The following is a 26,952-nucleotide window of genomic DNA, read 5'->3' on the forward strand; positions in this document are numbered from 1 at the left end:
TGTTTTCTATGTTTTTATTGCTCCAATCCAAACTCTTCTTTTTCTTCTTCTTCATCATCATCAGTTCCATCATTCCATTGCTATCATTGCTACATCTTATTATACTTGTGCTATTATCGCTAATGTAATAATAGTTATAATGTAAGTTTTCCATCATATCACGCCCTTTAGTGAAACAATTTACTGTCAGTATACATTTCTTCATCATCATTATAATATCCCTGTCATCATCATCATCACCATTGTCATCCTCATCATCATCATACCATCGTCATCCTTATCATGATCACCATTGTCATCACCATTGTCGCCGTCGTCATCATCACTGTCTCACTGTCCATTCCTCATCTTCAGCTTGTTGCCCCATTCCTCCGCCTGGTTTTGTACACTTTAATTTTATTTGTATCAAACGCAAGCTTTTTGTTCACTGTGACACTTCGTGACGATACTTTAAGCATTCTAAGCATGTTCGTTATTCTTCAACGGTTCGAAGAATGCAATGGAGAATGCGTCAGAGATGGTGATCAAGCATGTAACCAGATGACATTTGTCTGTAGATGTTTGTATGTTCAACTGTCTGTTATATTCACTCTGTGTGTCAGTGTATTTATCCATCTGTGTGTACATAACTTTGAAAGGCAAACTCAACCCAAATCAAAAGAATATGATTAATACCTTCAGTGAAGTGCAAAATAAGATAACAGTCACAAACGACGCAAAGTTTAAGCACGATTCTGTGCTTTCTTATATGAAAAAAATGTAAGAAGTTGATAACAAATGTACAAATGTATAAATGATGTAAAGTCAAATTCTGAAAATCCAAACTAAGTATTTGGGTTGATTTTAGCCTAAAGTTTTACTGTATCTGATTGTTTGATTAAGGGTTTGTTCTTTCCGATGTAATTATCCTCTAATATCTGAGTATTAGAGAGTATTTCAACTGTATTAGGTGCAGTGCATTAATTTTACTCCCTCTCTTAAAATGCTCATAAAAATGTCACTGCTGATGAGTTTGATGAAATAGTGGGATACAAGGTGTGCACTGAGGCTTGTAATAGACCACGCAATGAGTTCATTTAGGAAAAAATTATGCCTTTCTTGCTTCTGACCTCTCTTCTTCTCTTTCTTTCTTTTTTCAGGATTTCAACAAATCAAGCACACACAGTCTAAGTGACACTGGATACTCGTCAGATGGGATCTCCAGCTCTCATGGGGAGATTACAGGGCAGATCCGAGAAGAAGGGCTCAAGCTCAGTGAAAGAGGCGCTTCCATCCCCTCAGAAATCACCAAGCTAGAGAGCTCCATGAAGCCTCTGCTAGAGTCAAAGACGACATCAGACCAGAAGCACAGGCCGCATTCACTGTCAGTAGGACAGGGCCGGGACTACAGTCCTGATGATGATGCAGCAAGGGATGAATCAGAGGATGATCTCAGTTGTAAGCTTCGCCATGATTACGTGGAAGACAGCAGTGAAAGTGGTCTGTCACCATTGCCAGTAAGACAGAAGAAGTCACATAAAGATTTAACAGATGAGGAATTCATGAGGAGGCAAATTATGGAGATGAGTGCAGACGAAGATGAGATGGAGGAACATGGAAGCCAGAAGGCTAAAAGGGGACATAAAGCCAGTGGGGATTTGAGCAAAGAGAGACGACGACTCGCTCATCATTCTAGTAGTTTTGAGGATGACACCAAGGCATCAGAGGCAAATGAAGAAGACGACGTTGTAATGGCTGGAGGCCTTCGGCGTTTTAAGACTATTGAGCTCAATAACACCAACAGCTACAACCGAGACATGGAGCTCAGTACTGAGCATGACCTACGAGAACCAGAGCTGGAGATGGAGAGTCTGACTGGTTCTCCAGAGGAGCGGTCCAAGGGAGAATATTCATCCACCCTACCTGCCACCACTCCCAGCTACACCTCTGGGACATCCCCTACATCTGTGTCATCCATGGAGGATGACAGTGACAGCAGCCCCAGTCGTAGGGCAAGACTAGAAGAGGCAAAACAGCAGAGGAAGGCTCGACATCGATCCCATGGGCCACTGCTGCCCACTATCGAGGACTCATCTGAGGAGGATGAGCTCAGAGAGGAGGAAGAACTGCTTAGAGAACAGGAGCAGATGAGAGATCTGGAGCAACAGAGGATCAGAAGTACTGCTCGAAAAACAAAGAGGGATAAGGAGGAGCTACGGGCACAGAGACGCAGGGAAAGATCCAAAACTCCCCCCAGTAATCTCTCTCCTATTGAAGACGCATCGCCAACAGAAGAGCTGAGACAGGCTGCAGAGATGGAGGAGCTTCACAGATCATCGTGCTCTGAATACTCACCATCAATGGACTCAGAGGCAGAGGGCTTTGAGATGATTGGTGGAAAGCTTTATAAATCAGGAAATGAATACAACCTTCCAACTTTCACATCACTCTATTCCCCTACAGAAAAGACATCAGCAATGTCACCATCTGATAAAACACTAAAAAGTGCAGAGGAGGTCTATGAGGAGATGATGAAGAAAGCACAGCTCATGCAGAGGCAAGGACATGCAGTTAATCAGCAGAAAGGAGCCTCTCAGCCTGAGAGTAAACATCATCTTGAAGCAGGAACTGTCCTAACCCCCGGCTCAAGCCCAACACAAGTTTCTGCACCAGTATCCTTCTCTACAACAGGGAGTGATCCAAGAATTGCAGCACAACATTTATCAAAAGAAACACAAAATAGGATGATGACACAGAGTGCCAAAATTGAAGGTGTTGTAGGAGTTGCCCCGACCAAAACCCAGACTGCCACAACTCGACAGGCAGGTAGCACGGTGCCTGCTAGCAACAGAGCAGGCTCCCAGAGGGCAACACAAGCAGCACCTGACCCTGGAGCATCCTCATTGTCCTCCAAAGTTTTCTCCCTTTTCAAAGGTCCTAGCCCCCCGGTCTCCCCAAGTGCTTCTCCAGCACAAAGCCCAACACATTCGCCATCCGTGAGACCCACTGGTGGCAGTGGCAGACAGCTGCCATCTTTGCCCGGTGGTCCTACATCGGCCGCAGCATCCCATGGAGCTCAGGCACCTCAAAGGGCAGTTTCACCACGTCTTGCACGACAACAGTCATCTCAAGAATCACCAGTGATGGTGATAACACTAGGCTCTGAAACAACTAGTCCTGCCAAGCCACTCACTGTAAATTCTTCCACTTCCCCTTTGTCATCGCCAACACAGGGCAGTTGTAAAACCTTGTATAGCTCCCAGCCCCTTTCGACAAGTTCTCCAACATCACCACAAATGCATCCTTCACAACAGTCTCCAAAACATTCTTCACAGATAGCTCAAAAAGTTGAAAAAGTAAGTGTTGGTATTAGCACTGTGACAACAACTACGCATAGTCGTGGATCTATGGAAAACATATCTCTATGTAAAATCTCAAATATACCAGGCTCTTCAATAGTTGTGGGTCAGGGTGGGTCAAGCACTAATGTGGTGGATCTGAGAACCCCAATGAGACCCGCTCCAATTATAATTACAGACCAGGGGATGGACCTAACATCCCTTGCTTCTGATGCAAGAAGATACTCTTTAGGATCAGAGCAGCCATCTGGTCGACATACAGCAGTGCAGCCTCTTATTATGAACCTGAATGCACAAGAGCAACCGCATATATCTGTATCAACACCGACCACAGTTAGTGTCACAGTTGCAGGTTCTATGTTCATGTCCCAACCTAAGCAACCAGTAGTGTATGGAGATCCTTTGCAGAATCGTGTCGATTTGGGGCAGGGTGTTGGAGCAGCTGTGTGTTTGACACAGACCAAGCCAGCAATTACTGACCCATCTATTCCCAAAATTGATGCTTGCCTGGAGAACCTGGGTATACAGCAGCAGCAACTGCAGTTACAGCAACAGAAGCTCCTGCAGCAGCAACAGCTTCTTGAGCAGCAACTCCAGCAGCACCAACAGCAATCCTCTTTTGCTCGTTACAATTTAGCTAATCAGGTCCAGCCACTGCTGATGAAAAAAGACCTCGTAGTGAGTCAGGCAAGCAGTGCCCAGCCTGCAGTGACTGCTAGTGCCATTCCTAGACTATCTCCCCTGGCTCCACCGTCAGTGTCTGGGGGTCCTGCATCTAATGCTCCCCATGAAGTCTATGGTGGAGTTGCCTTAGAGCTGAAAAACAAGCCAACAGTAATGAACTTGTCCACTGGTAAACCCCATGTTATGATGGTGCAAATGGATGAAAGTAACACATCACAGGGGGGCACAGTGACTCAACTGGTAAAGCGAGAGGAACCTCCTCCCCCTCCTCAGGTCTTGGATCTAACGGGACAGATCAAACCAGAAAACCAGGTGGCTTGTTGTGATGTTGTTTACAAATTGCCCTTTGCTGGTTCCTGTTCAGGGTCATTCACTCAGAAGCCTACAACAGTATCCTCAGATAAAAACCCCACCACTGAAGCCTCTCAAGCAGCCCACCCACCCTATCCCTACAATGTCAGCCAACAACAGCAACAGCAACAACAACAACAACAACACCAGCCTCAAGGAACACAAGGAGTGACTGAGGAACATAAACCATATCAACCACCCATAGTTCCCTCAGGAAGAATTCAGCCCTCTATGTCTGATACTAATCTGCCATCCATGACTGATGCTAGTCACTATCAGAGTAATGTCCAGGGGGGTCTGGCAGTTGATCTTAGCAGCATGAATCAGGCTTATGATGGTGGATACCTTGGCATTGGAGCACAGTATGGATCTTACACAGACCTGCGTCACCAAGGAGATTTTGCAAGTCCTTCATTACCCCTTCGCCGATATGGCTCAATGTCAAATATCAATTCTGACTATGCCTACGGTTCACGTGACTTAACTGCACCACAGGACTCCAATCTGGCTCAGTACAGTGCAACCACTGCCAGGGAGATCAGTCGCATGTGTGCAGCTCTTAACTCTGTGGACCAGTTTGGGAGCCGGTATGGAAATAATCCTGAACTGGTGCCATATGGGGCTGGAAGGGGTGGACCTTTAGCTAGACTAAACCTCCAGCAAAGCTTAGCATCAATAAGAGCAAACTTACTGTATGGCCCAGATGGAAGACCAACAGCAAATGGCCAAACCCTAACAAACCTAATAAATGCTAGACAAGCAAGTATACGCGCCTTGTACCCTGCTGCTATGAGAGGAGGTGATGGCATGATATACTCCACCATTAACACACCAATAGCCTCCACCTTGCCAATTACCACCCAGCCTTCCTCTGTCCTGCGTCCCATGCCTAGAGGAATTTACAGACCGTACCCTACAGGTGTAACTGCTGTACCATTGGCTAGTCTTACCAGGTTGCCTCAAGTGACTCCTAGAATGCCTCTGTCCACACAGGGACCATATTCCTACCCTCCTCCAAACCAGTATCCTACTTCAGCCACACCATCAGGAAGTGTGCCTGATGCAAGCAGCGCCCACCAGGACACTCCCGTTTACCTCGGAAAGCCTTTGACAACAGTTGCTGCACAAACAGCTGCAACCATTCCACCTACACAACCTACAGCACACTTAGGAGCACAAAATGTACCAGCAACTGGGATGCAAACTATGGCAGATCAACAGACAGACCGCACTCAACTTACCTCACAGAGTGTTACGTCCCTATCTCAAGCTCAAGGCCAACCTCCAACCGTCCAGCCAGTGCAGGCTCAAATGCAGTCGCACCAGTTGCCTGCTCAAACTGAACCTTTATCTCTGACTCAGACCCAACCTCAAGTTCAACCCATTAGTCAGCCTCAACCATTAGTTCTGCCACAGGGTCAGCCGCAAGTGACACCTCATGGCACTGCCCTAGCACCAGGTACCAAACTTTCTCCTCCTGCGGATGCCCAGAAAAGTAAGGAAGATGAGAGACTGAGTCAGCAACAAGAGCATGTGCTGCAGCTAGAGCGAGAGCGTGTTGAACTGGAGAAATTACGCCAGCTGCGCCTACAGGAGGAGCTTGAAAGAGATCGTATGGAGCTTCAGCGTCACAGAGAAAAAGAACAACTAATTGTCCAGCGTGAGATACAAGAGCTGCAGACAATCAAACAGCAAGTCCTTCACCAACAGCAGGCAGAGCGGGAGACACAGCTTATAATGCAAAGGGAACAACTGGCTCAGCAGAGAATGCAGCTTGAACAAATCCAGTCTCTACAGCAACAGTTACAGCAGCAGTTGGAGGAGCAGAAAAGGCAAAAGACAGCAGCAGTAGAGGCAGCAGCTGCTGTTGCAGCAGCAGAAGCTGCCGCTGCATCAGCAGCAGCGGCAGCAGCAGCAACATCAGCCCAGGGTGCTATACAAGGGGTAGTTGTTGGAGGGGCCCCTCAAGGGTTCATTATTTGTGACCAGAGTGGTCGAGTCATTCAACAAGATGGCCAGAGTGTTCAGTTTTGGCAGGATGGACAAGTGGTCCAAGCTGTGGTGGCTGCTCGACCTATTCATAGTTCTGCTTCTGAAATGTCTTTGAGAAGCACAGACAAAATGGCAGATTCCAAGATCATGAAAAAGCAGAACTCGATGCCTCGGCTGAGGGATGGCTCAGAGGAGGACTCTGTGAAGAGGATTACAGACAGCTGTGTGCAAACTGATGATGAAGATGGTGAAGACAGATTCATGAACAGGCGTAGGAGAACGAGGCGTATTGCGGACTGCAGTGTGCAGACAGATGAGGAGGACCAAGGAGAATGGGACCAGCAGCCAGTGAGACGCAGGCGATCACGTGTGTCCAAGCACTCCGAGTCCAGTGGTGAGGCTAAATCAGAGTCATCTAAAGTGGCATCTACAAGTATAGCTATTCAGACCACAAATGATTCGTCATGCCAAACAGAGCCTGACCAACTAGGCAGGATTTCACCTGCAATCCACATAACCATGGCGGAGACCTCAAAGGTTGACCTATTACATTACATAGCGGCTCCTGAAAGGACCCATAAAGGAGAGAGTCTGGCCTGCCAGACAGAACCAGAGTCTCAGTCTCAGGGTGTGGTCGTCCCTCAACTGAGCGTCCCTACAACTATTAGTCCATACTCCACAAGTCTGCATATAGTCGGTGCAAACACATCTGACCCAACCTCTCCTAGGCTCCAAGGAGTTGCCAAGTTTGAGAGGAGGAAACCAGACCCCCTGGAAATTGGCTATCAACAAAATGAGTCTCCCTCTCGTCAGCCCCCCAAATCTCCCCAGGTGCTGTATTCCCCCGTATCTCCGTTGTCTCCTCATCGCATGCTGGAGACAACATTTGCCTCCCAGGAGAAGCTCAACAAGGCCCATGTTACACCCCAGCAGAAGGCCTTTACGGCCGAATCACCCCAACGCCACCAGACCCTGCCAAGACCCATAAAAAGTGTTCAGCGCTCTATGTCGGATCCCAAGCCTCTCAGCCCCACGTCAGAGGATCCTGCCAAGAACAGGTTCTCCCCATATCATCAGCAAGCTGTGTCCAACAGTCAGGTACGAAACCATCACTTCTTATTTAAAAATAATTTCATTTATCCGTTACCTATTTTCTGAAGGAGTACATTAATGATAATGAATAGAATTAGGTATGTCAGTGGCTAACTATTCAGTTCAGGGCGCCAAGTAGCTCACACAGTAGACTTGGCACCCTATAAGGTCCTTACTGCAGCAACACAGGTTTGATTCCAACCTGCAGCCCTTTGCTGCATGTCATCCTCTCTCTCTCCCCCTTTCACTCTTTTTTTTTAGACATATTTTTATTGAACTTTTTGCAAAGCATGAAAACAAAGAAAGCACAATACACAACGATAATACACACACAGTATACAAATTACCAACATAACTCCCTTTCACTCTTAAACTTTCCTTTGAAATAAAGACAAAAAGCTAAGAAATAATCTTTAAGAAAAAAAAGTTACTCATGTTGGTCTATAGATCAATCCACTCTTCAGTTTACTAGACTGTGCACCACGCTGGTCAGATGGGAGTCAGATTGGCCAAGGCTAACATTAAATAAACAATGAAGACTGGAGGGTGGGCAGTGGGCATTATTTTTCTGCATGTTAGCTGGCTGGCTGTCAGCAAAGCCAACAGAAAATAAAATAAAAGGCACGACATTCAAATCACAAAAAATTCAGATTTTATCATCTCTAATAGGATAGCATTTTGAAACTCAGTGCTAAAAGTCACTGAGTCAATACAGCACTGGACTGAAAGAAAAGGCCTCTTGTATTTTACATTATTTTGCGTTATTTTTCTTCAAAATTAACCGCTTAGTTAATGGTTAATGGGTGGCTTTTAAAAGCAAAATTAACTGAAACTGACATCCAACAATAGAGTGAAAGAACATACAGCATTTTAGTGGAATGTATTCAGAAGAAATGTCTATTTTTAGAAATGCAGCACCCCCCACAAAATCTAAAGTAGTTTCTCCAAGAAAGCTACAGTGCATAAATGCTTTAGATCCCCTGTGGAGATGTTTGTCTTTTGATCCAATACAACATATGTTTTTGCTGCTGATATACAACATGTACTGATGTCAGGTTTACCCTGCCTGTTAATTTGCAGGGGATGAAATGCATTATGCATTAGACTGACTCAGATTGACTCTGAAAACATAGAGGGTGTGATGAAATTTAGTACATTTTTTGCACTCAAACTAATGCATACCAGTGCCAAACAACAAAAAATATGTTACTCCATTCTACATATACAAGAGCCAATTAGCATGTGGACAAACATTAAATAGAAATAAAAGCCTTTCAATTAAGGCAGTATTTGTCTGAGATTTTAAAAAAAATCTAAATAAAAAATTGTATGTGTATGCAGAATATGCTGTGTGTGATGATCACACAGGATCTGGCATCAAGAAGGTGACAGAATGTTCTCATGAGAGCAGCTGGCCATGCCAGAAAAGCTTTTCCCATCATCCTTTTCTGCCGTATCTCCTCCCTTATCTTCCCCCTTTCTGCTCTTTTACTCTGTTTTCCTGTCTCTCTCTCTCTCTCTCTTTCACACGCGCGCACACACACACACACACACACACACACACTTCTGTCATGTCTTCTATATCTGGCAAAGCCCTAAGAGTTGCCAGGGGGACATACAATGTGGACGAATCCTGGTGGTGCTTTGCTGTCTTCCTGATTGTTAGCAGCTGGTCAAAGTAAATTAACATTGCTCTGCACTTAGACCAAAATTAGTCTTGAGAAGCAAACATAGCACTCAGATTTCAGGCATTGTACACATTTGCACATCTAATCTCGAGTGTTAGTGTTTCATACATGGCTCTCTTTTGGATACTTAGAAATACCATCATGGATCTACCCAACACAACTATTTTGTAAGTATTAGACTAGCATAGATGTCTTTTCTCATTATGTGTTTATTTCTGGTTTATATTGTCGACTGTTCTTACCTGCATGCCATACATAAATATTTGGAGCAATATGGAAAAGGCCAGATATTGTGAATATTTGATCAAAGGAGTAAATAGATAATTCATATATTTCTGAAATTACTTTCAAAAGAAATCAAACGACTCAAAACACAACTGCTTTGTTATATTCTGATGCTTCTGGTTGATTTGGAGAAATATATTTAGCCAGCTGATGTTTGCATTTACGAAGCTACTCCAACACACATTTCTCTGTTAAGTATTTTATTTTAATGAATAATTATTCATTCATGGATCCTGCATTTGGCAAATTAGATATAAATTGAAAAAGCACTTATGCTCCTTCTGACGATATTTAACTCATTGCAGTAAGAGGGCTATAAATGTTACTTATTTAGTACAATGAGTATCATCGTTAAAGTGTACCCCTAAGTGGAGCCACTTTGCAAAATTATTATGTAATGGAGGTGCTTTGTGTTGACTACCCTGACTGCCATCACTAAACATTTTAACATTGTTAATCAGGCATAAAATGAAAAACGTCACTTAGTGTCTTGGCTTCAGCGAAACAGCATTTTAATCAATATAATGAAATCAAACTATGCTAATTGAACTACTGATGGAGCTAACGCCCCCATAGTACATAGGTTAATTAACCAAGTAGTCTGACAACTTATCAGGCTGGATAGCTCTTCACTTAGGTCTTAGACTAAAGAAATGTGCAGACCCTCTGTGAGTACCCAGTGTACAGTAATGAGTCTAATTTACATAAACACATTCTGTTTATAGCTCAGTGTTTGCTGATGTGTCTCTGCCTCTCCAAGCAGATGGCCTCCCTGCAGCAGCAGCAGAACTCTCTGATGAGGAAAATAAAGAGGACTCTTCCCAGCCCCCCTCCAGAGGAGACTCCGCTCCCCATTGTGACTCCAGCACAAATGTACAGCTCTCCTGGCATGCCACAGAGGGTCCTTCCGAGACCTACCCAGGGAGTCACCAAGGCCGGCCTGCTGAGTGAACTGAAAGCTGTGGAACAAGAGTCATCGAAGCTCCGTAAGCAGCAGGCTGAACTGGAGGAGGAAGAGAAAGAGATTGACGCCAAGCTACGTTACTTGGAGCTGGGCATCACCCAACGTAAGGAGACCATGGTGAAGGAGAGGGAGAGGAGAGAGCTGGCTTACCTGAGATGTATGGGTGATGCTCGGGACTACATGTCAGACAGTGAGCTCAATAACCTCAGGCTGGCAGCTGCAGCAGGAACCTTTGATGCTAATGGTCTGCTGACAAGGCCCAGCACTGCACCATTGAGTCAATTTACTAATGACCTCAATGCAACCTCCCAGTATCCCTCAACCTCGTCCTATATGTCTTATCCATACCCTCAAAGTCAGCCATCAACACAGCAGCCAGGCGCTACTTACCAACAGATAGGTTTCCAGCCTCCTCAGTACCCTTCATCCTCTGCACCCCAGCCAGGAACATTCCAGCCCCATCCCCCGCCAGGGCCTGGCTACCAGAACCAGGGAACCTACTCCAATCGCATTTATGGCCAAACCTCCTACCAGACAGACCTCGGCATGCAGCAGCATGGTCACCAGGGCTTCCATCCCCCTGGTCAACCTATGCCAGGCCAGAGCCTTCCTTACCCTAGCCACAGCTCCTACCAACCTGGTCTCACATACCAGCCCCAGGCAGAGATCCTTACAGTCCATCAAAGGCCACGGCAAACCTCTTTGGCTGACCTTGAGCAAAAACTCCCCACTAACTATGAAGTCATCAGCAACCCAGCAGTGTCAGTGGCCACATCAGCTCCAGATACCAACTTCGGCTCAGTCTACAGCAACGCGTATGGACAGTACCGTCCCCCTGAGCCTGGCCTCACTCACTCTGTGGACAGCCCCACCTCTGCTTATGCTTCAGATGGACTCTACACCTCCAACCTGGAGCAAAATATTCCCAGGAACTATGTCATGATTGATGATATCAGTGAGTTGACCAAAGACAACACTAGCCAACCTACTGATGCTCTGGGTCATCCTGTTGGAGGGCGGTACCGCAGTGAGAATGGCCCTGCACGTGGGAGTGGCTATGGTCGGCCTGAAGATGAGCCCGTGGATGCTTATGGTAGACCCACAGGAACAACAGGGTACCAGAGTACAGTGGATAGTCGCACCAGCACCACAGTTAGTGGAGGCTCCTATTACTATGATGATTATAAACACACGTCGCGGAGCAGCTCCGGTAGCCACAAACTCGCACCCAAGAATCTTGCCCCTGCAGTAGTTTCCTCTAAACGTAGTAAGCACAGGAAGCAGGGAATGGAGCAGAAGATTTCTAAATTCTCTCCTATCGAGGAAGCACGGGATGTGGAGTCTGACCTTGCCTCGTACACAATGACAACATCAACAGGAGGCAGCTGTACGGTTGTGTCCAGAACCAAGAAGCTTCAGGATGATGGCACCTACGGGATGAAGAAGAATGCATACGACCAGCAGAAATATTACGGCACAAGTCGTGAGGGTCTTGAGGAGGAGGATCGCATGTACAGCTCTGGTAGGTCCAGGTCCACTGGATATGGTATGGACAAGATTTCCTCCAGAGATGCCACAGGCCACAGAAGTAAATCCTACGAGAGGGATGCCATGGAGCGATCACAGAGAACCAGCCGCAGTGGAAGGGCTCCCATGCGCAGCCAAAATTCAGAAGAGGAGAGCCCACTCAGTCCTGTTGGGAAGCCTGTAGGCATGGGAAGAAGTTCTGGCATAGCAGATGCCCACGATGTGAGGAACCAGTACGGCTCCAGCCATTCATTGCCAGATGTTCAGGACCATCACAAGAAGGACGCGCCAAGGAGTCATGTCTATAAACCAGATGACCCTTACCTCGTAGATGACATGCACTGTGCCGTTTCTGACAGTGAAGGTAACTGGTGCTGAATAATTTGTGCTGCCTGACATTCGTTCCTCCACCTTTTAAAGTGTGCTGGGAAGGGACTGCATGCCAAGTGTGGAGTTTTGAGAAGAGCGACATTACTTTGTTTGTCTTGTCTACTTTTTTATGGATTGTTTCCTGTGATGAACTCAGCCAAACATGCCTGTTTTATATTTCTGTTTTGCACGCATCATTTTTAAGTGTGAGGTGATGTCTTATTTTTACTATTTTCTTTTTCTTTTGGATTCCTCAAAAATGTGCATGACTCTGGGATGTGGAGCATGTTTTTCCACTTCTTTTGCATGGCTTCAATCTGCATGCTACTCCTCTCACCACATAAAACAATTGACTGATAATGTTTGTTTTGGTTTTAAAAGCCTATCATTTGGGCCAAGAGGAGACTGACTGGTTTGAGAAGCCACGGGAGGCCCGTTCTGATCGCTCAAGACATCATGGAGGTGGTGGTCACTCATCCACAGGCAGGCGTGGTAAACACACCTACCATGATTACGATGAACCTCCAGAGGAATACTCTCAGCAGGATGAGTACAACCAACAAAGGCACTCCTCCACAGCATCACGGGATCACCGTCACCACGGCAGCAGCTCTGGCAGACACAGCTCTTCTCGCCATGCCTCAGAGGATCCTAGGTCGTCCCGTTCTTCCAGGACACACCCCAAACACACCCCTGATGGCAGAGGCTCCTCATCTGCACAAAGAAGGGGCGGTCCAGACTCCCGTTCCGCCCAGGGAAGCCCAAGGAACTCAGGCGACTTCTCCCGAGAGTCTGGTCATCACCACGGCACTGGGGGACGGAGCCAGAGACCCCAAGGAGATCGCACAACCTCCAGAAGGCAGGATCCCTCTGCAGCAGGGCCTAAATCACAGCAGCAGCAGCAGCAGCAACAACAGCAGCAGCAGCAGCAGCAGCAGCCCTCTCAGGGCCACGCTGGGCAGCAGCGGTCAGGTGGTCAGGGACAGTCTGGGAGACATCCAGGCTCCGAACCACTTGATGGTACCCATCAGGCCCAGCAGCAGCAGCAGCAGCAGCAGAGTGCACAACAGCAGCAGCAGCAGCCACTGCAGCACAGCCAGACCCCTCAGAGCAGCCAGCCTACAACAACTACCGCAGGAGCTGGACCGGCACAGCAGCAGCCCAAATCCGGCCAAGCCCAACAACAGGGACGCCAGCCAGGAGTAGGGTCTGCAGCTGGGCAGCCGACTCCCACAGCAGTGAGTAGACCTAAGCCTGGTTTTACTTTACAGGTATTACAGGTAAAGGGAAAGTTTGGTATTTTTCAACCTGGATCCTATTTTCCATTGTTTTTGTGTCTAAGTGACTAATGAGAGGAACAATTTCTGAAATTGGTCCAGTAATGAGAGAGCGACGACAGCAGTGAAACAGGCTGTAACCCTTCAGGGGCATGTTCACGCTGTCAATTAATGTCCACTAAAAGTGCTTGTTTTTGCCACTGACATCATGTTGAGATTATTATTTTTTGTGTATGACAACATGATTGAAAGGAAGAGATGTTTAACCAGAAACAGACCCAAAATCACCTTCGCCAAACTCACCAGACTCCATTTAAGTAAACAGTATTTCTGTAATGGTGAAGCATGTTTCATTCAAAGTCGACAGAACGAAATAAAACTCACACAAGCTGTCTCTGATTGTCTTTCCAGTGTTTCAACAATCACCAGCTCTGATTTGGTTGAAATAAACTCTTAATTTACCCAGTAAGATATGAAAACATGCTGGATCTATACACACTAAAATTACAGTTTATTTGAAAGGAGTCTGGTGGAATTGACCATGGCAATTTCAGGGCTGTTTCCATAAGCTAAGCATGACAGTGGTAAAAGCAAGCACTTTTAGTGGATGTAAATTGAGGATGCAAACATTCCCTAAGTGGTAACACTGCAGCTTGTTTCAACACTGCTGGTGTATCTGCTCAGAATGACCTACCAGTGGTGGCAGATTTATCAGAATGGATTACTACCTCTATAAAAGTAGTTAAAAGTAGACTTGCACAGTCTGTCAGGTAGAACATATCTATCAGAATGTGCTCCTACCTTTATACATGCGGTTAAAAGTATGGGCATGTCTGGAATATTTGTTTTTGCACTGCAAATGCACATAACGTGTTGGTTCCTTGGCACCTGGGAGCTCACCTGGTAGCATGCATACCCACAGGGCCAAGTCCTTACCACAGAGGCACAGGTTCAGGTCCCACCCAGACCCTAGATGCATGTCATCAGTTCTCTCTTCCCTGCCTCTCTTGCCTCTCACGCTCTCCCTCTCACTATCAAAATTGTTGTTCCCATTAGTCATTAGGCACAAAAACACGGGGAAACAGGGTCCTACAACCTTCAAGTGTTTCTACTTTATGCTTTCAAGGATGTGCTACTTTAAAACATCCTGAATTCTGTGGTACTTTAATGTTAAAATATTCCTGAGAGGCTGGTATAAGATGGCGATGTTACAGTGTCCTGTTACATAAAACCTTCAAAAAAACACTTTCAAATGTCACAAAACGAAGCAACAGTTGTTTGTTTGATGCTTTTGGATTGTAGAGTGTGAGAACAATCTGACTCACTCAAAAAAGACACTTCTACTGGGTAGTTAGCATAAAATCAACTGTGCAGAGACAGGTGGGGAGGAAAAATAAGAACTCAGATAAAAATCAAGAACATGAATTTATCTGATTAACTATATAAGATTATATTTTAAATGGGATTGCATCTGATGATGTATAGTAGCATTTTAACCTTTGCCCTTAACTCCATGTTTGTCTCTGTTCGATTCGACAGGCAAAAATGGATGCTACACCTGCAGCAGCTGCAGCCACAGGAGTGAAAGCTACAACAGGAGTCCCACCAGCACCTCAGCCTACCAAAATAGCTACACCTCCTCTGACAGGCATCGGTACGTCTCAGCTCCACCATTACCATAAACCACACAATGACCACAGGCAAAAGATGACACATGTGACGGTTGTGTGTTCTGTTGTCTGCAGGCTCCAAGGCCGCCCCTGTTGGGATTGGCAGCAAACCTGTAGGTATAGGCAGCGCCGCAGCAGGACAGCCGCCTGCTGAAGGGGACAATGTTCTCACTAAAATCCTGCAAGGAGGGGCAGCAGAGCAGGCGGGGAAACTGGGAGATGGTACAGTCATCAATAAATGTTTTAAAGTGCAACTTCATGTCTAGTGATGTTGATGAATTTTAGCTTTTGTTTTAAAGGTATAGTCAATAAATACGACAAAAAATGAAATACTGGAATGGGTATATCACAGTTTGGGTTGTTCTCTGATATTGTCTCCTTCTCTTTTTGTCACGCAGCTTTGTCTGGCCTTGGGAAGAAGTTCACTTCATTCTGGTGAACTAAAGAGAGGAGGGTGAGTGACACAGTTACAGGCAACTCAAGATGTTTTGCAAACTTTTAATTTAGAAACATGCATTGATTTTAGGATGGGAGGCAACAGCTGGCAGCCCGCTTATCAACAGAAATGATGAATTGCTTCCTCGACGTAAATTATGGATGTTTGGGAAACGATAATGTACGTGCTTATTGCTTCACTTGTTTATTTTGAATCAACTGTGTTTTTTTGTTTCAGGGTATGCAGAGTCAAGACGAGATGGATTTGTAGCTTTGTACTTGAAAAACCTATGAAACCGCATTAAATACATTTCACATTACAGAGGAAATCGAGGAAGAGAGATCCTGGGTGCATCAGTGAGTATCTCATTAACTCGTCTTTACTCTTTGAGAAATGGATACTTTTTTGTGGACATGTCTTTATGACAAATCCTGTGTCACCTGCTCCACAAAGCAAGTAAGAAACAGTGGTATTATAGGAAAATATTTAAAGATGTAATGTGTTTATTTACGTCGGTGTAAAACAAAAGCAGCAATGCGTTAAGTTGGTAAACTGTTGAGTGCTGGTGATATTTTTTGTTTTACCTCTTTAGTTTCAGGCCACACTCACACTAATGTGTTCACATTTTAAAACAATGTTTTAAAACAATCTCTTCCGCACACACGAGTGTTTTAGCACCTTGTCAGAAATAATCTCCATCCTTAATAAGGCTGCAATCCATTGCAAATCTAAAGATGATAATTCTGAGCCTGAATTACCAATGTCCGATCTAAATGTGTCCCAGGGCACCTCCTCGGGAAAACATGGTTGTCTGCAGCACACTAATATTTGTATGGCAAGTCCCTAAGCGTCTACAGAGGACCTACATAAATTACCACAGCGTGATTAGCAAAGTGATACGGCATGTAAAATAAGTCAACTGTCTTGCTCGTCATTGCTCATTAAAATAACATGCAAAAGCTCAAAATGTGCAAACGGGTGCCAAGTGTAGTAGAATCAATCACCACAGGTGATGGCATAAAGTTGTGGTGCTCCCAGCGAAATGAAAAAGGCCGCTACAACATCAATAGAGCACGTTTCGCAACACCAACGCTGCATAGAACACTAAATAAAATAAAAACTGATAAAACAAGGTCACTCTGTTTAGTTCACTCTGTGCCCTGGCATGTCGCTGGGATGTCACCTTTGTTTATGTCACTGAACTCAGGCTTGGTAAATTTTGCCTAAGATTCCAACTTGGAACTCTAGCGTGACCTTTTCATTGCACTTTTCCATGCCACACGTCAAGAATTCTGAGTACAATGAATTGCAGAGTACCACGCCTGAAACACATAGCACATGACCATTCACATACAACCTGCATTTGCGTGCCAAAGTAAACAGGAAGCAGATTGTCTACTCTGTGGTTGGTTGCTTAGTCACGGAAATTAGTATTGATAGGGTGAAAGGTAAGACTAGAGATTTCTTTGCTCGGACTGACAATGAGGTGAAACTGTTACTGAAAGTAACTCATGAGTATAAGGTAGTCAAGGTGGTGGAAAACAGATTGGGAGTTGTTCCAAAGCCAATACAGCAACATATCACAGTAGTCCCGGGAGCATTATCCATCACTGGAGAAAGGCATTGGGATAGGAAAAGAGTATCACCACAAGAAGGATAAAATCACTAAAGATATGTAGGCCTAAGACTTGACAAGTTGTGAATGATAATCAGGAAGCGAGTGCAGGTGTCTGCATCATCGTTTTCAAAAGTCTCTTTTTCCGCCAGTTCAGATGAATGCTGCGTTCATATGGAATCAGGAAGATGGTAGAAGGCAAACCAGATATCATTTTAGTGGACAAGAGCAGGATGGTAAAATTAGGTGACGCCAACAGAGAATACTGGCAGCAGTAGCGGCAGGCGGCACTGCCATTCAGAGTCAAAATATTTTAACTTACTGCCGTCCTCCACAACGGAATTTACATCTGGATGTCAGGTAGCTCCCTCACACAAGGAGAAAACATGGTGATCTTAACACTTACTGGACATTACTAGAATATTTACATAAAATAATGAACCCCAAATGATTTTATTTATTATATTTTATTCTGGCGGCACTGTGGTACAGTGGTTAGCATTGTTGTCACAGCAAGTGGGGTTCCTGTTTCAAACCCCGGGGTGTGGGAGCCCTTCTATGTGGAGTTTGCACGTTCTCCCCGTGTCAGCGTGGGTTTTCTCCGGGTGTTCCAGCTTCCTCCCACAGTCCAAAGACATGCAGGTTAATTGGTGACTCTAAATTGTCCATAGGTGTGAATGTGAGTGTGAATGGTTGTCTGTCTCTATGTGTCAGCCCTGTGATAGTCTGGTGACCTGTCCAGGGTGTACCCCGCCTCTCGCCCAATGTCAGCTGGGATAGGCTCCAGCCCCCCCCGACCCCCAGCAGGATAAGCAGTTGCAGAAAATGAATGAATGAATATTTTATTCCATTCTTTATAAACAATACAGTACCACCATTGCAACATGCCATTATTCATGTTTAGTTTTACCGTCCTGTCATCCTGTCGGACTGTTTATTTGTTTTTCCCGTGCCACCCAGAGGGTGTTATCTGTCTTCCGTCCGCCTGATTCCATGTGAACGCAGCATAAAATGCAGCCCCGGAGTTTTAAAATTAAAATGGGGTCAGCAGGGTTTTCAAAGGTCTCTGTTTAAGCGTCTCCAAAACAGAGTAGTGTGGACGTCAGGTGCAAATGTTGTAATAGTTCTGTGTTTTAAAAAGAAAACATATTAGTGTGGATGTAGCCTAAGTTTCCCATCGAGACTCCAAACTGTGAAGACACAGACTTGTGTCATACTTTGATTAATTGATTAAGTGTTTTATCAGCTGGATATTTACATAGATTAGCATATTCTGTGTCTGCATAATGAGAAGACTCAAGTGATGACTGATTAAATTCTGTGGTCGTATATTCTAACTGATCCGCTGTACCTTTCCCTTACCCCAAATTACTGAACAGAGCAGGAATCATAGGATGCCTTGTCAGCACTGAATTCCCCAGACATGGGCACACGATTGAAGTGAATTAAATAAGGGCAATCGCTTCGTCAGCATGGTGTTACAAGACATAAGCAGAGGGCTGAAGAGGCCTGAAAGTAAGTGGATGCCTTGACAGAACTACAGTCCCAGAATGATGATTGTGGTGACGTCTGGAGCCTCATTGGACTGACGGTAAGTAACTAAAAGCCATTCACATACATCTGTCTTGGTTTTGCTTCTGTCTGTTTCAGCGTTTTTGTTCACTGATTCACTGTCGTGTCAGGTCAGGTTATTAAAGTCACAGTCTGCTTGAACTTTGCACTGCAGAGGTGAGAGGTCACAGCCGAGAACAGGGGAGGTCAGCTCTTGTATGGTTTAACTTCTGACTCCGCACACGCCCAATAATCTGGGCCAAGCACACTGGGCTATAATTAGCCTGAGAAGGCTAACTGTGGCTTTGCTTGAATGTCACACACGCAAAGACACACAGAGAGAGAAGCACATGCAGACACACAGGACGATGACTCATGGTAAGCATCACTCATTACACGGTAGGGTGAGCTAACAAACTAATTCTGCTCAATGGAGCAGAACTACAGAAGTGCAAATAGAGCCGATTTCAATGCACTTTATTTGGCGTCTGTCAAAACACGCTGTGGCTTGCACAGGATGAAGTTGTGGCTCATTTGACAGAAGCTCTATCATTCAGCTTTTATGTTGTCCATGGTGACACTTGGATTAATATCTGTGGCTGTGTCAAGTCATCTCTGTGTCTGTGGCCAGTCTGAGGATAAAGTGGGGGAACGTGGAGATAAACCCGACTCAGTGCTTCTTTGAGCAGCAGGCCAGCCTGCTCAGCCCTGTGGATTACTGCCGATACCAGCAGGGCTGTGATTGGCTGGAGTATCATGGGAAGAAACGGAGAGTAGGTTGGCAGAGCTGCAACATAAACATTGCAGAAGGTTTACGGTCTATGTGAGTGTGCTGTGTAATGGCCACTGCAAAACATGCTGATTCTTTAAAGGCGTAGATCAAAGGTTCCCAACCTTTTCCATCAAGGGACCCTGATGAACTGATGACCCCTAAGTGACATATTTTATTGATATTTCATATTACATTCAGTGCAGGGAAGGTTACGATTGAAATGTAATGTAGGTATCAGATGACTACCCCGTTAAAAAAAATATGGTAAGTAATGTAACTATTTTAATTACTTCATCAAAGTAGGTTAACTAATTACATTCAATTACTTTTTGAACAAATGTTTTGAAGTGGGGAATAAAATTCACAAGTCCAAAAAACATGCAGTGCAGTTCAGTCAGACAACTCACATTTTAAATGTTTATTTCAACAGAACATAGTTAGAGTTTGGCATGTAGACTCTCATTGCTCCTCGCAGATATAGTTACATGAGATATTCGGGAGTGATGATTAATATTTACCCCCTTAGCCAGAGCCTGCAGGTGGATGCTGGGGAGGAGGTGGGGCTGAAAGAGCGAGCAGCAGTACTGATGCAGAGCATGCCTGAATTAGCTCACAGATGTTGCTCCATTTAATTACATGTTTCTTTCAGTCGTGAGGGTCCAAGGAAAGACGGATGTCGTATGCTGTCAAGCCTTCTGAGGCAAACTGTGATTTACAGTTCCATTAATGTAGTAGTTTAATTACGTAACTCGTAACTAATTCAATGCAGAACAACTGATAAACTGTAAAATTAAGTCAAGTATGACACAATAACTGCAAGAAGTTGTGTAAAACAAGTGATTTGGATGAATTTTGCAGATTATTTCCTGAATACTGCATCAGAAATGATTTTTCCACATTTTTAGGAATTCATTCTTTCCTTCATCTTCTAACCGCTTCATCCTCTTGAGGGTCGCGGGGGGGCCAGAGCCTATCCCAGCTGACATCGGGCGAGAGGCAGGGTACACCCTGGACAGGTCGCCAGACTATCGCAGGGCTGACACACAGAGACAAACAACCATTCACGCTCACATTCACACCTACGGACAATTTAGAGTTATCAGTTAACCTAATCCCCAATCTGCATGTCTTTGGACTGTGGGAGGAAGCCGGAGTGCCCGGAGAGAACCCACGCTGACACGTGGAGAACATGCAAACTCCACACAGAAGGGCTCCCACGCCCGGGATCGAACCGGCAACCCTCTTGCTGTGAGCCGAGAGTGCTAACCACCACACCACCGTGCCGCATTTTTAGGAATGTTTTGTACAATTCTCTGTCATTATTTTTTATGTTATTTTTTTGCAGTCATACATACTGAAAAAATCACTTTTTTTTCCTTGACCCTTTTTCATCTTTTCATCAGGACTTTGGTTGATTTAACTGCATATTTTTCTGATGCAGGACGAGGCTGTTTAGCAGGGAGTGAAGGTTCTGTGACTATAGTTCGTGTTCAGCTCTTTGATGTGCCCTTATCCTGTGAGATTGGTTTCTTAGTTCACATCTTGACTAGTAATCTAAACTCTAAAAGTAACAGTTCAGTTTAGCTTTCCTCACAGAAATGAATCAAATGCTGACATATAGGCCTACCATATATTTTTTTTTAAAAATTTCTCACACTGCTTAAAATGAAAAATAGCCTCATACCCCACCGTGAAGCTTTGGAAACCCCTAGTGGAGGTCAGGACCCCCAGTTTGGGAACCAGTGGCCTAGGTCATTTTAAAATGCTATACTGCCACTGCTAATATTTTCAAACGAAATTGTTGGGTGACTTAAAGATAAAAAACAGTGACTGGCCTGCTCAGTCAGCGTAAAAGTCCAGAGAGAGTCTTTATAGTCGTAACGTGTTGGTTTATCCATATATTAATAACGGTGTTACTGAGTGCCACGGATGCATTTTTGGACTGCCTGCCTGTACTATGGACTTTTACACAGAGTGAGCGAGACAGTCGTTGTTTTATAACTTGACTCTTTGCCCCATCCTAGGCGAGCACCTAACCACACAGAGCCTAAACCCAGTGCAGCACTCCCTGTTTTTTCCTCATTTAATTGTTGGGTGATTTTTATGTCATTCATTTACGCAGGTTTAATCTACGATGCAGCATTGATTTTTGTGGTCTGGAGAATTTCATGTTGTGCAATTAATCTATTTCTGTTAACATTCAGTTCTCTGCTGTGTTTATTTAAGGAGGACAACAACGGTCAATAATGAGGATGTGGAGACCAGGAGCAGAGAGAGGGGGAAGGGAGACTCGAGTCCTGCTTCCCTTCCTCCTCCTCCTCCTGGAGAAAGCCTCCTGGGATCTGTGTGACAGTAAAACGCCTGCTAACTGAGACACCTGGATATCATGGGAGGAATTCGGCGTGTTTGGTCGTGCATGTCTCCTCCTTCAAACAGCTCGATTAAAGAAGCCTCACAGCGCCCTCTATAGAAATTTTAATGGAACACCGCTCATGTCTGAGGAGTGCACATCTGGCAAGGATGTTTGATTCTACACTGATGTCTTCTGTTCATGCAAAACACGGTGAAAAAAAGACAGACTTTCATAGGTTTTATCAAAGTATCAAAGATACCGATTTTAGCCCACAGTGACAGCACATACCTGGAGTAGACGAGGTGTATCACGGCAATGACAACCAACCTGATGACTCCACCACAATCCTCGAATGCTTGGTTTCTCTGATCTCTACAGTACATTCCAGTATAGGGAATTTGACCCTTTCTTTGAATGTGTTTTTATTTCTCCTCTTTTTGTTTCGATGTCTACAGAATGCATTGTGTAAAATGTGGACATGAGAATGCACGCACAAATATTTGAAAAACTGAAAAAAAAAAAAAAAGAAGAAGAAGCCCATATAGATAATTTTTCACCACCTATGAGATGCCACTAGTCATCAGCTGTAGGTTTTTAGGGAAGGGAAGTACTACCAGTGTGCCCACAACATGTGAGAATCACACAGATGAGAGGACCAAATGAAAGAGTGGCCACGGCTCTTAATTAGCCATTGCAAAGCCATCGTTATAGTCAGCCCCAGAGCTGAGTGTACCGCTCTGGAGCTGACTATAAAAAGGATAAAGCCCCAGAGGGGACTTTATCCTTTTTATTGATTTGTCTCATCTTTTAGTTTCTTTTCATTTTTGCCTGATATTCACTGAATGGAAGAGCCTTATTCAGTACATGTTTTACTTGTATACCTCATATGTTTTAAAATGTCCATGTCATCATGCATTTCTTTTTACACGACTGTATACTATTTTATGTACATAAAAGCAAATCAGAGATCTAATTATGTAAATTTGTCATTTGTGTATTTATGGAATCACTCTCCAGTGACTTTTTTTGTTGTTGTTCTGTGTTTTTTTTTTTGTTTTTTTTTTTCCTTTGGTAAAACTTTATATTTTTCACTTTTTATTTGTTTGAATCTGTTTTCTTGCATCAAATAATTTGCTTGTTGATTTTTAAAGCAATAGCATGCAGAAAATGGTATATAGCACAATCGTATATATGTTGTTTAAATCAGTGATGGGAAATACTAAACACTTCTGTCGATAAATAGCCGTAATACAATTTGTCAGAGGGTTTACAACCACAGTACCGTGTCCAGATGTGCATGTTATGTGCAGATGCGTACGAGCATGCAGACAGGTACGAACACACACAGACACACTCTCTCTCTCTCTCTCTATTCATCTCCTTGCAAACACATATGCACACACACATACCTTATACACTTTGCACCCTAGTGACACCTCAGAGCCAAGGTTAATTGTTTTCTCCACCCAATCAACCTGTTAACCCTCCTGCTGATTAATGAGGTTACCAATTCACCAATGAGATGATCTCACTAACAAGCTGGGCCCACTGCCTCTATTTGTGCAAACACACACACACATATACACGTGCACACACACACACACACACACACACACACACACATGCATACACACATGCATACAGATATAGGAGAGGATGAAAGCAATTATCAATTCAAATGTTCTATGCAATGACTCATTTTGAACCCGGAAGTGATTCTGCCTAAAACAGTTTATTATCATCACTGTATTCACAAGAAAAACAACAAAATTATGAACTAAAATAGTAAAAAAAAAAAAAAAAAAAAAAAAAAAAAAAAAGGAGAAAAAAGGTCATGAAAATGTTTTTACTTAGCAGCTTGTCTGTATGAATTTGAATATTGAATATTGAACTAGAATTGTTTTTATTTTCGTGGCATGTTTTGACCCCTCACTCCCCACACCGGGGGGACTCGTTGCCAAAGGGTAAACTGTGTAGACTGTCAGTTTTTTGAATGTCCACCATCATGTTGCTTTGAAGCATGGGTTTGCTTGGCTTCGTCTGGCTGTTTGTAAGCCCTCATTCAGTTTTTGTGCGTTTTTTGGCTGACCTGGGCTCCTCAGTGTTTGGCTTGCAGTGACTGTCCGTGCTGCTATAAAAACCTGTGATACAGATGGTCAGCACTTCTCATTAATACTTGTCAGTGTACATATTGGGTGTCAGTATAACCTGTGGGGTGAATGGAATGCTTCTATTGGATATTTCATTGTTGATTAAACCACTCAGCAGCCAAGCCATTGGAAAGGTGCATGATTAGATCTTATATTCTTGGAAGTTGTACCTGAATTAAAAAAAAGAATAAAAATAAAAAGGTAAGGCATGATTTCACCAAGGTTTGCCTAACAAACCTTGACTTTCACAGGCCAACGTAGAGACTATTGATGAGTAAAAATGTTCAGCCAGTCATTCACAAATCAGGGCATGTCATTTTGAAAGCACAAGCCTGACTGGTAGCACTTGCTGCTCGAAAGAAATGCAGAAACATGGAGGTTGCGTAACAGCGCCTCTGACTGAACAGCGTAAGATCTATATCAAAACAAGAGGTGGAGATGCTATCTGGTCGATATGAGGTGCACGAGACAAAACGGCCTCCAAGTGCAGCCGTGCGATTGACAGAAAGGCAGACAGACACACATTATTACTGTAAATACGACTTCATTCTTCTGTACAGCTTTTGAGTTTTGAGTACGGCTGTCATGTGCATCCCCATGCCGTATTTGCTGCCAACTTTTGTGTATAAAAAACAAACATTTATTACCACAATAATGAGGATGATGATGAAACTAATGATGATGATGATTATTATTATTATTATTGCATAAGCATAGTGTATGTGGCTGACTTGTATTGACTGTTTACAACAGTGGAACAAAACTCGTATTCAGAAACATATCCAGTCTGTGTATAGTTTCTATACATATTGTGTTTGTAAAACAAGAAAGGTCCTCCTCAGCGGCTGCAGAGTAGAACGCCTTTGTCAGACTATCTGGAGGTCTTTGAGTTGATGGGTGTGATCTGCAAGATGATGAGCAGCGGGTGAAAAAAATATGAAACAAAAAACCTGGAAAAATGTCATTCACTGTTGTAAGTGCAATTGGCAAAACGTCAGTCGTGTATCCATTGTGAAACCTTGTGTTCTATTCAGTGTATTCCTGTAAACAGATAGAGTAAATTTTGGTGCATCATGTCAAGTAATGTGATTAATAAAAATATTGACCCTGCAATTTCCAAACAGAGAGAAGAATAAAAAGAAAAGGAATATATTGTGGTTATTGTCGTCAGTCTCTGTGTGTGTGTGTGTGTGTGTGTGTGTGTCACCTACTTCTCTTGCAGTGCTGATAGAGACACTTGGTGAGTCGTGTAGAAGCTCTGCTGCAGACAGAAGAGAGATGAAGAGTATGAGACTGTTCAGATAAGACCGGGCTTTGCTCGTTGAAGCAGCGATGACTTATCCCAGTGTGGGAGGTAGAGAGGCAGGAGCACAAAGAGGAGAAGTGTTTGCCAATGCATAGGGAGAGACAGAGGTGTGAGTGTGTGAGAAGGTGTGACTGAGTCTGCACGTTTGTATCAGGGATAGGAATCTATCTATCTATCTATTTATCTATCTGGTGCAGAACATAAACATAGTGAGAGAAATCGAACTAAAAACAAGTACAGTACAGCAAAAATCAAGAGACATGAATCTCCCATCAAGTCCTACCAAAAAAAAACATTAAAATCATAACTTTTTGACACAGTAATTCTTTTTTGGGGGGGTAATGTTATTTTTAAGAGTTTATATGTATAAAATAGATATGATTTACAAAATATCGTTGATCTGCTTCCAGTTTTTCTAACTTCTAAACTTGCTCTGTGCCAGAAAACACCCTCATCCCAGACAAGAATTCACAACTTTAAATAATAAAGACGTGTTAAAAGCCCTCAGATCTAACACTAACAGTACGCACTCATAACACTGGAGTAAAAAAATGTGGTGTTATAATCCTCTTTGTTTTAAAAATATATTTATAGGAAAGGTGTGTGTCAGATTTCTACAAAAACATTACTGAATTAGGCATAAAAGGGGTCAGCTATATCCCAGTGACTCATATCTCACTTCCTGGTTTCCAAAAAGGCATGACTGCTGCCTCAAATACTGGTAACTTTCAATTTTCTGATACATTAATCCAACAATAATGCTATCAGGTTTGTCTCAACCATAACTTCAACTCCATAGCCCTCTTAAATCAAAACTAAATAAAAATTATTCTTTGAAAATTAGTACTTTGATTAGCATTAAGAGAGCTCTCTGCAACTTTGAAAAATAAAATGGCTATGACTGCTGTGAAATTAATAAAAATATAGCTTTTGTCATCTCTGTAAGACATTAACCCCGTCAGATCTTACCTCTGATAACCATTATGTTTGCTATTCAAGAGGAAATTAAATCACTGGGAGGTTGGCCCATTACAAGGTTTAATAGTCAAGACTTATCTGATCTTTTGAAATATATTTTCCAGCCTAATTGAAGAGTGAAAATCAAAAGCCCCCAAAATAAAGTTTTATCCCAATTCTCAAGAATGAGTGAAATATAACACAGAAGAGAAAAAAAGTACAAAAATAGAGTTACAGTCCCAGAGATGTGCGTTAGTGTTCCACATAAAGACAGTCATATTCTAACAGCATCTGAAACCCTCTTTCCAGCAGCCAATTCAAGGCAGGAGCTGTGTCTCAAATTTTGCAACTTTTCAAAAACAATCCTTCAATTTACAACTCAAAAACCAAGATGTGTGGAGTTGTCACTGCACACAGGGTTTGAACTCCTCTCTCAAGCTCTCTGTTTTTGTCCTTTTTTGTATTTCTGGTACAGCAAAGTGCAAAACTATGAATGCCTTTAAAGGAATACTCCACTGACTCCACAAAGTAACAAAACTGATACAGCAGAACCAGAGATGATGTCTTTTTATCCC

At 43.7% G+C, this 26,952-nt stretch overlaps 1 protein-coding gene across 3 annotated transcripts in view; it reads left to right on the top strand.

The window, feature by feature from the left end:
• The window catches only part of bsnb (bassoon (presynaptic cytomatrix protein) b), a 106,751-nt gene extending 82,437 nt beyond the window's left edge, over positions 1-24,314 (top strand). For 2 of the 3 annotated variants that reach the window (XM_033625843.2, XM_033625845.2), the window contains exons 5-14: positions 1,140-7,463; positions 9,277-9,312; positions 10,194-12,285; positions 12,672-13,528; positions 15,107-15,221; positions 15,313-15,459; positions 15,636-15,691; positions 15,911-16,029; positions 18,668-18,879; positions 21,838-24,314. In XM_033625843.2, coding sequence (XP_033481734.2) covers positions 1,140-7,463; positions 9,277-9,312; positions 10,194-12,285; positions 12,672-13,528; positions 15,107-15,221; positions 15,313-15,459; positions 15,636-15,676 — 9,612 coding nt within the window. In that variant the 3' untranslated portion in view covers positions 15,677-15,691; positions 15,911-16,029; positions 18,668-18,879; positions 21,838-24,314. The remainder of the gene's footprint in view (positions 1-1,139; positions 7,464-9,276; positions 9,313-10,193; positions 12,286-12,671; positions 13,529-15,106; positions 15,222-15,312; positions 15,460-15,635; positions 15,692-15,910; positions 16,030-18,667; positions 18,880-21,837) is intronic. The other variant, XM_033625844.2, reaches the window with a different exon arrangement.
• Positions 24,315-26,952: the final 2,638 nt, after the last annotated feature.

This window comes from Epinephelus lanceolatus, chromosome 1 (genome assembly GCF_041903045.1).
Source record: "Epinephelus lanceolatus isolate andai-2023 chromosome 1, ASM4190304v1, whole genome shotgun sequence".
Lineage (NCBI taxonomy): Eukaryota > Metazoa > Chordata > Actinopteri > Perciformes > Serranidae > Epinephelus > Epinephelus lanceolatus.